We start from the raw sequence: 12,444 nt of genomic DNA on the forward strand, positions 1-12,444 counted from the left end.
TAAATGATTTCCAAGAGATGGAAACAGTCCAGATGTCTGTCAATGGATGATAGACTAAGCAAGGTGTGGAATAAACATGCCGTGGAATATTAAGCAGCTGTAAGGTGGAATAAAGTCATAAAGAACATGAAAATGTGGGTGAACACTGAAGGCATTCTGCTGAGTGAAATTAGGCAGAAAAAAAAAGACAAATATTGTATGTCCTTCCTAATATGAAATAACATTTATGAGTGAACTTTGAAAGTGAAGGTTAAGAACAAGGTTGTTCTGAGATTAAAAAAAAAAAAAAGGTAGAGATTGGGCATTTATTGCTGAAGGAGAATAGAATGAGCAACAGGACAGCCTGTAAAGGTTCAGAAATGGAGAGGGAAATAGTACAGGAATGTTAGCAAGCACAATAATATTAGAGGGAAAGGGGCTGTGTCATGTTTGACATCATAGGGAAAGTTAAAGGGTAAACGCTGAGACGGTATAACTTAGGAATACCTAGAGTTGACAATAATGGTGATTAAATACACAAATAAGAGAATCTTTTTTCATGAGGGAGAAAAAATGAATGTCAGTATTTCAAGGTGTTGTCAATGGGATAGAGTAGAGGGAAAAACACAATCAATGCAAGCTAGGGTCTGTGTTAAAGGTACTATTGTAGTATGCTTCCACTGAATGTAACAAAGTCAATACACCCAAGCTAAATATCAATAAGTGGGGGATATGGGAGAGGGCTATGGGATTCTTTGTGGAAGAAAAGGGAATGTCTTCATGTAGACTGTGGTGGTGAAGTCATGGTTATGTGATTGTACTGGGAATCAATTCTTCTTTTACTTATGTTGAATTGTATAATGTATGAATTAACTGTTTAAGAGTGAACAGATGAGGGCAGGCCACGGTGGCTCAGCAGGTAGGGTTCTTGCCTGCCATGCTAGAGACCTAGACTCAATTCCTGGTGCCTGACCAGGCAAAAAAAAAAGTGAACAGATTGCTACAAGTTCTGGAAAAAATGTGGAAAAAGAGAGGCTCCTATTCCCTGTTGGTAGGAAAGGTGAGAGGCACAGCTCCTCCAGAAGGCAGCGTGCTGCCTCCACAGGAGGTTGGGGTGGGATTCCCATATGACCCTCAATCCCTTTTCTAGGAACATACTTGGAGGAACTGAGTGTGAGGATATGAATGGACATTTGCACACTGGTGTTTATGGCAGCAGTGTTCGTGATTGTCAATGGATGGAGTTGGCCTAAGGGTACACTGACTAAGGAATAGAAGGGGAAACTGTTATGTGTATATACAACAGACTGCTGAGTGGCTGCAAGAGGGAATGGAATTTTGAGGCAGGCAACTACATTAATGAATCTTGCAGAAAGTATGTTGAATGAAATGACAGAAACAAAAAGACAAATATTATCATGTTTCATACATCCAGACTAACTATAATATTCAAACTTGGGTTATTGAAGCTGAGAGCATGGGCTAACAGGATTGGACCTGCTGTACAGGGTCCTAGATTATAAGCTCCTACAGCAGTCACATCTATTCTGAAGCCATAACTAGTTTCCAAATTTTAAGTTGCTGAATTATTTGTGCATAACCTGGTCATTCCCTGGGAGTTCAGGTATTTGTGTAACACCTGGGACTCAGAGTCAGAGCACTGAAGCTATGAACATAAACATTTACCCCATACAGCAACTGTTAAAACAGCTGACAAAGTGATCTGGCTTCAACTAGAAATATGCATGAAGCTGATCTGGATATAACCAAGGCAAATTAGAATACAGAGTAAACAATGATATAGTCTGTATTTTCAGATTTCACCTTCCGTGTGAGACCAAAGGAAGAGATATTTATTTGGTGAAAACTTTCTATTTTTGGTAGTTCATTATCTAATTGAAATTATATGGTCATTTTATTCAAACACCATAATTACTTGGAGTCTTTAATGGGGCATGAGATCTTGTTGGTTTCTACAGGCTAGTTTGATCCCCCAGAATACCCCACAGAAATTTGGGCAGAATCTAAAAATATATTTTCAAAGTCCCCTTGGATCTTGGGAGAAAAGAGCAAATATACATCTTCTCCATCTGGGGAATTTCTGATATTCTTGCACGCATTGGGTATGACCAATTCAATAGTTTGAGTCCTTGATATTGAGACTCACCCCTGTGAAACTTATACCTGGAAAGGAGAAGGTAAGCCCACTTATAATTATGCCTAAGTGTCACGTTAGAGAATCTCTTTTGTTGATCGGATGTGGCACTCTCTCTAGCCTACTCAAAAGATGAACTCACTCTGCAAACCCCATGTGGGACATGACTCGCAGGGGTATGAATCTCCCTGGAAAAATGGGTCATGACTCCTGATGATGAGCTGGGGCACAGTATCATGGAATTGAGGAAGAAAAGGGAAAGACAGGGGAAATGGAGAAGAGAGAAATGAGGCAAAATAAAGTTTTCATTGCTGAGAGATTTGAAACAAATTCTGTAGGTTTCTCTGGAGGTTATTCTTATGCATTATATAGCTATCCCTTTTTAGTTTATCTTGTATTGGAGTGGTTAGATTGAGGTATATGAAACTGTTGAACTGTATGACATTAGCCTTGACTCTTGAAGAGGATTGTTTAACTATATAGCTCCTACATTGTGATCCTGTGAATGTGAAAACCCTGTTTTCACAATGTGAAAGTGCCTGACACAACCTTTATCCAGGGTGTGAACAGATGAGTAAAAAATAAGACAAAGCATCAATGAATAAAATGGAGGGGAAATGGGGTAGAATAAAAATTGGGTAGATTGCAATAATAATGGCCAATGATAAGGATGGGCAAGGGTTATTGGATGTAGGGTTTCTTCTTTTTTCTTTTAATTTCTTTTACTTGAGTCATGCAATTGTTCTAAAAAATGATCATGGTCCCTGTCTACATGGGACATGACTCCCAGGGGTGTGGATCTTCCTGGCAACGTGGGACAGAAATCCCAGAATGAGCTGAGATTCAGCATCAAGGGATTGAGAAAAACTCTAGAATGAGCTGAGACCAGCATCAAGAGATTGAGGAAACCTTCTCGACCAAAAGGGGGAAGAGTGAAATGAGACAAAGTGTCAATGGCTGAGAGATTCCAAACAGAGTCGAGAGGTTATCCTGGAGGTTACTCTTATGCATTAAGTAGATATCACCTTGTTAACCAAGATGCAATGGAGAGGCTGGAGGGAACTGCCTGAAAATGTGGAGCTGTGTTCAGGTAGCCATGTTTCTTGATGATGATTGTATAATAATATAGCTTTCACAGTGTGACTGTGTTATTGTGAAAACCTTGTGTCTGATGCTTCTTTTATCTACCTTGTCAACAGATGAGTAGAACATATGGAATAAAAATAAATAATACAGGGAATGAATGTTAAAATAAATTTAGTTTGAAATGCTAGTGATCAATGAAAGGGAGGGGTAAGGGGTATGGTATGTAAAAAATTTTTTTCTGTTTTTGCTTTATTTTTCTGTTGTCTTTTTATTTCTTTTTCTGAATTGATGCAAATGTTCTGGGAAATGATCATGATGATGAATATGCAACTATGTGATGATATTGTGAATTGCTGAGTGTACATGTTGGGAATGTTTGTGTTTCTTTCTTGTAATTTTTTTTTAATTAATAAAAAATTTTTAAAAATGATCATGGTGATGAATATACAACCATGTGATGATATGGTGAACCATTGATTTTATCCTTTGAATGGACTGTATGGTGCATGGAGATATCTCAATAAAATTAAAATAGAGTAAAGAATGATGGGGCAATCACCCAGCTCCCCTCAATCCCCAGTTTATGTGCACCACTCTCGCTGAGGTTTGAGACACAAAAGCTCTTCCTTAGCACAAAGTGGTAGACCCAACCTCTGCTTCCAGGGCCATCTCACCCTCTCCACATGCATGGCTGTATCTACACCTTTGCTCCAAGACTTCTGGGCTCCAGACTTTAGCATCTATGGCCCTGCCTCTGAAGTCATTTTTCCTTCAACCTGTCCCTATTCTTTCCCTTTTCATCCAGACAAGGGGTGGTTCCATTTATCAGCTCATACAAAAATTTGTTAATTTTCCATGTAGCACACAGGGATCAAAGACTTCAGACAATAGGAGTTTTCACAAATCTATTCTGGATAACTCCATTTCCAGTCCTGGCTTTCTTGAGCTGCCTGACTGGATTCCATGTTTGATTAAGTCTTCATGAGAGGCACTTGCCTCTGGGGTCCTCCTTCCTGGGAGCCCACAGTCCTCCAGAACACCAATTCTGTTTTAATTGTACTCAAGTATTCAGTTCCCCACTTATCTGTTGTCTGTCTCATTTTACTATAAGATGTAAGGAGCAACTGTGTATTCCACATTTTGCCTGGCAATCTCTTCGACCAAGTATCCAAGTTCATCACTCTCAAATTCTGCTTTACACCCATAAAGATCATCTTCCTTTCAGTTTGCAACAGTATATTCATCATGTCTGTCTAAAACCTCACCAGAGGTATCTCTAGAGTTCACATTTCTACCAAAGCTCTCTTCATCACATTCTAGACCTTCTCTATAAAGATACTCACAACTCTTCCAGAATCTTCCCCTTATCTATTTAAAAAGCCATTTCAATATGTTTGGTATATCTGAACCCCATTTCTTTGGTACCAAAATCCATTTCATTTGCTAAAGCTGCAAGGATGCAATGTACCAGAAATGGAACAGCATTTAAAGAGGAATTTATCATGTTAAATGCTTACACTTCTAAGGCCATTCAAATGTCCAAATTAAGGCATTCAGGAAAGAATAACTGGCTGAAGAAAGACTGAGGGTGTCCAAGCAACACTGTCAGGTGAAAATGCTCATGGCTGTCACCTGTCTGACCTTTGGTTTCTGCTTTCAAAAAGCTTCCCCAGGGATTTTCTTTCCACATCTTTAAAAGTTGGGTCTCCTGTTGTCTGAGCTTTCTCCCTTAAAGGATTTCAATAAACTAATCAAGACCCACCTTGAATCAATACCATCACATCTCTACCTAATCAAAAGGCCACATTCACAATTAGGTATGTCACATCTCCGTGGATGCACCCTAATCAAAAGGTCATACCCACAGCTCCATGTGTCACATCTCCATGCAACAAGCCAATCAAAGTTTCCACCCTAAACAATAGTTCTGGCCCCACAAGATTGGAACAGGATAAAACTAAGCTTTTCTGGAGTAAGTAATAATTTCAAACCAAATACCTAGGTGTCTCACCTGGGAAGGGAACAGGAGAGTTGGGGAAGAGGGGAGCCAGGCCCTGGTGGAGACATATGGAGCTCTGCCTCCTGATAGCCCCCAGCTGAGTGGGGCAGGCTTGGACTTCCCTGTGTTTATGGGGAGCCACAGCACTCATCTGCTCATGGAGCTCATAGCCCCCTTTAGCTACACCCATTGAGAGTGGGATTAGGCCCCCAGCAAGGAGTGTCCGGGTGAGAGAAGTGTTTCTACCCAAAACAGCTCCAAGACTGGGTACCCCAGGAGACAGAACCATTGCTGAGCTGAGTGTAGTCAAGCCAGTGAGTGCCCAGCCTTTACCCCATGCCCTCACAGACCTAGGTAGTCTTCCACGTCTTTCAGTTCAGCAGAGTCACGTGGGAGGGAGTCCCTGGACTGGTGTAAGTGAGCCTAAGCAAACTAAGATTAGGGGCCTCCCCAAATCCTCCATGCTGAGAATTCAGGGGCTGGTGTTGGTGGTGGATTGGTGGGTTGTTGGAAATTGGCCAGCTTCTCTTTAAAATGAGGATAATGAGGCAACCCCAGCATATGGGATTTTTGTAGGATCTGATGAGATGACACACATTGAGTGCTTGCCACAGGGTCTGTTGTAGCTCAATAAGTGCCTGTCTTCCTTCTTCCTTCAGAGCAATTGCCCCCAGCATTCCTGATCCTCAAACCCACCTGATAACAAGGAGAGAGAGCTGAAATACGGGACATGCAATCTTTGAAATACCCCCAGGAATTCTATAAGGGGAAAAGTGCCTGGGGCAGAATGTCTCACTGATGGATTCAGAAAGCTTCACCAACCAAAGCTGCCATTGAAGACTGCGAGGAGATCGATGAAAAGGACAGTGCAGAGATGTTCCCTGAATCCATGTGTTGCCCAGTCCCTGGGCTCATGTGGGTCTCCCCTGTCTCCAGTATGCAGGCAGATAGGACTTTCCTGCCCATGAGCTCCCTGTTTCATGGGAAGTTCAATGGTAATAAACATAGAAATGTGGAGAGAGCAGCCTCAAAAAAGATATCAAGAAGGAGAACATCCATCAAAGATTGAAATCTAGGAGAAAGCTCCCAGAGCCGGTGAGCTATGGACTATGGTTTTGGTTTCATATTCCTTGGGACAGAGAAAGGCTTGGAGAATTGTTTGGGGGAGGAGGGAGATTTTCTTTCTGCCCTGATATTTCAAAAGAATTACTGTGTGACCCAGCCCTGGTGGAAACCAACCTGAAACTCTGTAGATTCTTAAGCACTAAATATAGCTTTCACCATATCATGGGGAGTGTTGGAATCTCTGCCCTGCGCACAGAAGAACAGAAAAACCAAATTCTATTTATATGCCTAGTGGCTTCTGGGATGAGCATCTCCATGTCAGAAAATCATAGGGGCAGGGAGCAGTGTTTTTGTTTTAGTACAATTTATTGAGATATATCCATACACCATGCACACAATTCCAAGTATACAATCACTGGCTCACGGCATCAACTCATAACTGCGCATACAATCCCATGATCAATTTTGGGACATTTTCTACTCCAGATGAGAAATAAAAATAAAAAACAAAACCTAAATCCTCCCACATACTTTTCTGCCTCTAATATTGATCCCAGAATTAGTGTAGTACATTTGTTACTGTTGCTGAAAGAGTATTAAACATTACTGCTTACTATAATCCACAGTTTGAATAAGTACATTTTTTACAGAGTGTTTTTGAAACTATATTTCAATCAGTTGTTACCTAAGGGTGACGAAGCATCATGTATCAAAATATACCATGAAAGGTATAGACAGATATTAAGGTCAGGTGAAAGACCTAATGAACCAGGCTTGAAAGATGTCCCGTTCTGGGAAGAAGAGGCCTGGGACCTGCTGGGAGCAGCTTCCATGATTAAGAGGAGGCATCCTTTGGACCCATGTATTTTTTTTCCCCTGAATCAAGTGTCCACTGCTTCCTCCTCTTTGGCTTTCAGATTTGGGGAGGTCAGGCTTCTGGGTGTGGCCTCCCATTCCCCCTTCTTGGACTTGATCATCTTAAATTAGTTTGTGGGCATAATCTCATGTTGTTGGGAGGAAACCCCTTTTGCCTCCAGGGAGGGAGAGAATTTGTATCTCACTTTTGGGACAAATGGGTACAAATGCAGGTCAGTCACAAGGTTTTCACAATCCCAGGGGCAGAAGAAAAAGGGTCTACAATCATTATCAGAAATCAAGGCAGCTGTATCAAAATGAAGAGATTTCAGGTACTTCCTTCTATCTACTCCAATATATTAGAAAGCAAAATGGAAAATGCTTGTAAATATTCATTAATCAAAAACTCCCATTGAATCCTAGATTCTTGGTTGCAATCCCATCTCCCTAGGAGGAAATGCCTTTTGCCTCCCGGGCGGGAAAGGAGATTGACACTCCCTCTTTGCTTTCCATGGTTGTCTTAATTTGAAGGGTCAACACTGTGCTGCCTTAGCCAACTCCCTTTAAATACCTAAACTACGTTCAGCAAAAATATTTCAATTCTATCCCTTCCCTCCAAAAGGAAGCCCCTCCCCCCTCCCCTCCCCCTCCCCCTCCCACATATTTACACAGCTTTGAGCCATTCACGGTCTGTCCTTAGGATCTTCAAATCGCACATCGCCCCACCTCCCCTGGAAGAAATCCCTGATAAGGTGTTTGATTCCATCAATCAGTGTGGCCAAAGACCCAATCAGGAGTAACTGCATGGAGTTGTGAGAATCCAGTCAAATTCCCCATTTTCATTGGAAGCTAGGGGCTGAAAAGGGGAGGTGTGTCCAAAAAGGAGCTATAAATGTTCTGAGGGTCCAAAAGATGAACCTAGAAGCCTGAGTGCTGGGTCACTGTTGTGGATCTCCGAGAGGTGTGTGTGGACTGCAGGCTGCCGGCCAGCTGAGACATGGTAAGCCAGGACCCTCCATCTTCCCTGTCCTCAGCCCTGCTCCCAGCCTGCCAGGCCCAACACAGTGGCAAAGGGGGCTCCTTTTTCTTTACAGATGAACACATTCAGGATTTTGCCTTTAAAGGTAGTTTTGTATTAATCCCAAATATTTTAATTTGTGCTTTGCTTGATGTGATTATGATCACTGTTGAAAGTATTGATTTCTTAACCAAGAAACATTTTTTAAATAAAAATTACCTAGCCTGCTGAAATTTTATTTCATAGCATTTTAAATGTTTCACACATTTTATGGTTATGTGAATTTGCTAATTCTACTTTCATCTCTATCTTCCATGTGCGTTATACTACTTTTCTACTGCTGTTATGGATTCTCATTGAAAATTTTGAAAATGAAAAATAATGGCACCCATTTTAGAGGAGTCCCGCAGCTGGGTAATTTCTGGGATGTGAGAACATAGCCACATGAAGCTCCCAGTGCCATGGCTTTAGGTCCTTGAGTGCTGATAAGACACCATTCCCTAAGTAGAGTGGGCGGTCAAGGTTCAGGCTAAAGGGTGCTGAGTTCCCAATGGGAATACAATGCGATGGACCAGTGGGTAGAGATGGTTTCAGGCTGGTGGCTGTCTTGCAAGCCCGATGCTGCAGTGCTGGTTCTTTGCTCACTGAATTTAGAAGGGTATTGGGGTAAACTGAGGACTCTCCTACCATCCCAATGACTTTTGCCCTGGGTAGTTCCTCTGAAGGGTTGGGGAAGATGGGTTTGCCTGAACTCAGCCTGAGAAGGATGCCTTGTTCCTTGAATGTTTCCTCAGGATTCCTTTGGGAGCAGATTCAGCAGGATGAGGAAGTCCTGGTCCCCACCCAGACTTGTGGAGCAGGCAGGTTGGAGCCTGCTGAGGGACGAGGCCTTGGCCATCTCAGCTCTGGATGAGCTGCCCACAGAGCTCTTCCCACCATTGTTCCTGGCAGCCTTTGCTGGGAGACACAGCCAGACGCTGAAGGCGATGGTGCAGGCCTGGCCCTTCCCTTGCCTCCCGCTGGGGGCCTTGATGAGGATACAGAAGACTCGCCAGGAGATCCTACAAGCTGCTCTTGAAGGACTCGATGGCCTGCTCGCCCACAAGGTTCGCCCCAGGTAAGTGTCAGCCAAAGAGCCTAAGAGGGCACCATGAGTCAGAGCAAGAGATGGCTGGTGTCAGGGAGTATAGTGGTCACCCAAAGTATAAGCCAGAGGCTCTGATGGTGCCATGAGGAAGCTAGGGCCACCCTGAAGCCATGGCTGGACTCGCTCAGGGAAGGGGCTCCAGATGCTCAGGACTGATTAAGATGCAGAGGTGACTGAAGGAATCTGTACACACCCTTCCCCTTCCTGGTAAGAGGACCAGGAAGAATTCCAGGAGAAAGGGCAATAGAGAAATGTCAGGCAGAGAGCAGCAAAGTGGGGAGATGAGCTGGTAACTGGGACATGGGATAAAATGCAGATCACTAGTCTGCTCCTTGCCCAGATTCTGGGGCTAATGGTCTTATTCTGAGTGGATGTGGAAGCATCTTACCAAATCCCCTGTTTCCCCCTTAGGAGATGGAAATTGAAGGTGCTGGAATTACGGGAGAATGTGGATCAGGACTTCTGGGCCTTATGGTCCGGAGGAAGGGCCAGAACCCAGGTGTTCTCACTGATGGAGCCAGGGGCAGCCCAGCCCATGCCTAAGAGACGTAAATTGGACCATTCCAGGTTGGCCCCCCTGGAGCTGGTCATAGACCTTTACTTCAAGAACGGCACCCTGGATGAACATCTCACCTACCTCATGGAGTGGGTCACGCAGAGGCATAGTTCCATTCACCTGTGCTGTAGGAAGTTGAGTATTTCTGGATTGCCAATACAAAACTTGAATAAGCACCTGAAAATGGTACAGCTGCACTGCATCCAGGAATTGGAGGTGAGCTACAATTGGCAACAGCCCGTCCTGGGAACCACAGTCCCTCACTTGGAGCAGATGGTCAATCTGCACAGAATCGTCATCTTCCAAGTCTGCATGCCTTCCAGAGGTTGCTCAGCTGAGGAAGTCTCCCAATATGCCTCACAGATGCTCAGACCGAACCTCGTCCAGGAGCTCCGTTTGGACTGTGTCTTCATCCTAAACGGCCGCCTGGACCAGGTGCTCAGGTGAAATGGATAACCAGGTTTCTCTACAGTAGAGAGGAAACCTTTCAGTTACAGTAAACAACCAAGGGATATGAACAGAGTGCCAGCCACTGGCAATGTAAAGTGTATGGGGCTATGGGATGCTGACACATTTTCTCCTTTGCTACTATATTCCCAAGTGTGAGACCCCACAATCACCTAGAGAAAAGGATAGGCATATACTGGGATAGAGAAGGGAGAGTAGAGACAACGTGCTCGGAAACCCTATAACAGGAGTTCAGGTATAATGCGGGTGGGTTTGGGAATTCTTCCTTGAGAAGTGCTGTCTGGAAATAGGGAAGTAAAAATGGCATTGAAGAAAAGCAAGCTGTAAATCTTGAGGGCTGCCAAATATACTAAGCTTTACACTCCCTGGCTTTGTGCGCTTGAGCTTCTTCCTCCAAAGCTGTCAAACTTCCTGTAAGTCAGAAAGTTAGTCTGTCAGAGGAATACTTTGAGCTCCAAGTAAGGTAGTAAATGGAAAATGCATGCTTTTGCAGATTGAGGGTGAGGGAGCAGGAGTGAAGATGGATTGCCCTTGCTACAGGGAGGGGAGTGAGTCCTAGCACCTTGGCAGACCCAGTGGATATGGCCAAATATTGCCCAGGATAGTCATTTATGCATAAACGTCTATCTCCCAATATGTCTCATCAGACACAATGAAATTTGGCCTATCTCCCAGTATGGCTTACCTGACACAGTGATATTGGGGCTCTGGCAGTAGCTGGAAGGTAGCCAGAGTTAGGCGCTTTCAGGGGAAGTGGTTATGTCTCCAGATACTGAAATTCACTGATGTTCAGCCTTCATTGAGAGATTGCATCAAGTTTCTTGAGCATGCTCCAACATTATCTGCATTCATCCTCACCATAAGTAAGAGGGGTGTAGTGTTTCTGTTTGACAGATGAAGAAAGGGAGCCCTTGAGATTTTATTAACTTGACCCAGACATGCAACAAATAAGGGACAGTGAAAGGTATCCACCAGAAACTGGACAGACTCAAAGGTCTATAATCTTTACCACAAGGTATTCTGGGTGTTGACCAGCACCAGGTAGTTAGAATGACCCTGGACTTGGGTGTAATGATCTTGGGCTTGGGGGAATGTGTCATCTCCCACCTAGAAGTCTGAGTCCTTCTTCGGCCCCCTGAAGCCTCCAGCACTACTCCCCAGAACTCACTCCTCTGTCTCTCCCCAGGTGCCTGAAGAGTCCCCTGGAGACCTTTTCCGTAACTCACTGCCAACTTCAGGAATCCGACCTGATACACCTGTCCTTGTGCGTGAACACCAGTCACCTAAAGAAACTGGACCTGTGTGGTGTTTTCATGCTCTATATGAGCCCTGAAACCCTCAAAGTTCTGCTGGCGAAACTGTCTGCCACACTCCAAGTCCTGGAATTAGATGAGTGTGGGCTCTCAGATGCCCATTTTAATGCCATGCTGCCTGCCCTGGGCAGCTGCTCCCAACTCAAGTCCTTCAGCTTCTTTGGAAACTCCATCTCCATGCCTGTCCTGGAGAACCTATTACGGAACACCCCAAGCATGAGACAGTTCCCCCTCGGCTTGTATCCTGTCCCTCTGGAGGCCTACCAGGGCCCTCACGGTTCCCTCCACCAGGGAAGACTTGCTGAGCTGCATGCCAGGCTGAAGGCGATGCTGCAGGACTTGGGGCAGACCCGCACCGTCTTGCTTGGTGACTCTATCTGTTTTCAGTGTTGCGACAGGATTTTCTATGGGCCAGAACTCATCCAGTGCCGCTGCCACAGGCGTGTCTAGTGGATGAGCACATTTGAGACCTTCTTAAGGGCACTTGGGAGGGGAAATATCAGTTGTACCTTGAAGAGACAAAGTGGCCTCAATTTGGGACTATTCAGTGTAGATGTCAAAAGGCGGGGTGGTACAGAAGGGCAGCAGGTTTGGAGAGGTGGAGTAGCAGTCTATAGAATCAGAAATACAAATTGTGACATCTGAGCAACAAAAGAGGTCCTCCAGGAGTGACTCTTAGGCATACCTATAGGTAGGCTAAGCTTCTCCACTGCCTACATAAGCTTCTACAAGTGTAAGCCTCAAGATGAAGGGCTTGGTCCATCGAGTTGAGGGTCCCTAATGTTTGACACTGTATCATGGGT

At 44.2% G+C, this 12,444-nt stretch overlaps 1 protein-coding gene across 1 annotated transcript; it reads left to right on the forward strand.

The window, feature by feature from the left end:
- The first annotated feature begins 8,978 nt into the window (after positions 1 to 8,978).
- LOC143658637 (melanoma antigen preferentially expressed in tumors-like) lies at positions 8,979 to 12,091 on the forward strand. Its single transcript, XM_077130784.1, has 3 exons — positions 8,979 to 9,274; positions 9,716 to 10,303; positions 11,515 to 12,091. The coding sequence occupies exons 1-3, from the start codon at positions 8,979 to 8,981 to the stop codon at positions 12,089 to 12,091; spliced, it is 1,461 nt and encodes a 486-aa protein (XP_076986899.1).
- Positions 12,092 to 12,444: the final 353 nt, after the last annotated feature.

Source organism: Tamandua tetradactyla, chromosome 2 (assembly GCF_023851605.1).
Source record: "Tamandua tetradactyla isolate mTamTet1 chromosome 2, mTamTet1.pri, whole genome shotgun sequence".
Classification (NCBI taxonomy): domain Eukaryota; kingdom Metazoa; phylum Chordata; class Mammalia; order Pilosa; family Myrmecophagidae; genus Tamandua; species Tamandua tetradactyla.

Excerpts from the sequence above, each read along its gene's own strand:
- LOC143658637 (XM_077130784.1), top strand. The coding sequence starts at position 8,979 with ATGAGGAAGTCCTGGTCCCCACCCAGACTTGTGGAGCAGGCAGGTTGG. Across the intron at positions 9,275-9,715 it reads GCCCACAAGGTTCGCCCCAG|GAGATGGAAATTGAAGGTGC; the intron begins GTAAGTGTCAGC and ends TTTCCCCCTTAG. Across the intron at positions 10,304-11,514 it reads CGCCTGGACCAGGTGCTCAG|GTGCCTGAAGAGTCCCCTGG; the intron begins GTGAAATGGATA and ends GTCTCTCCCCAG.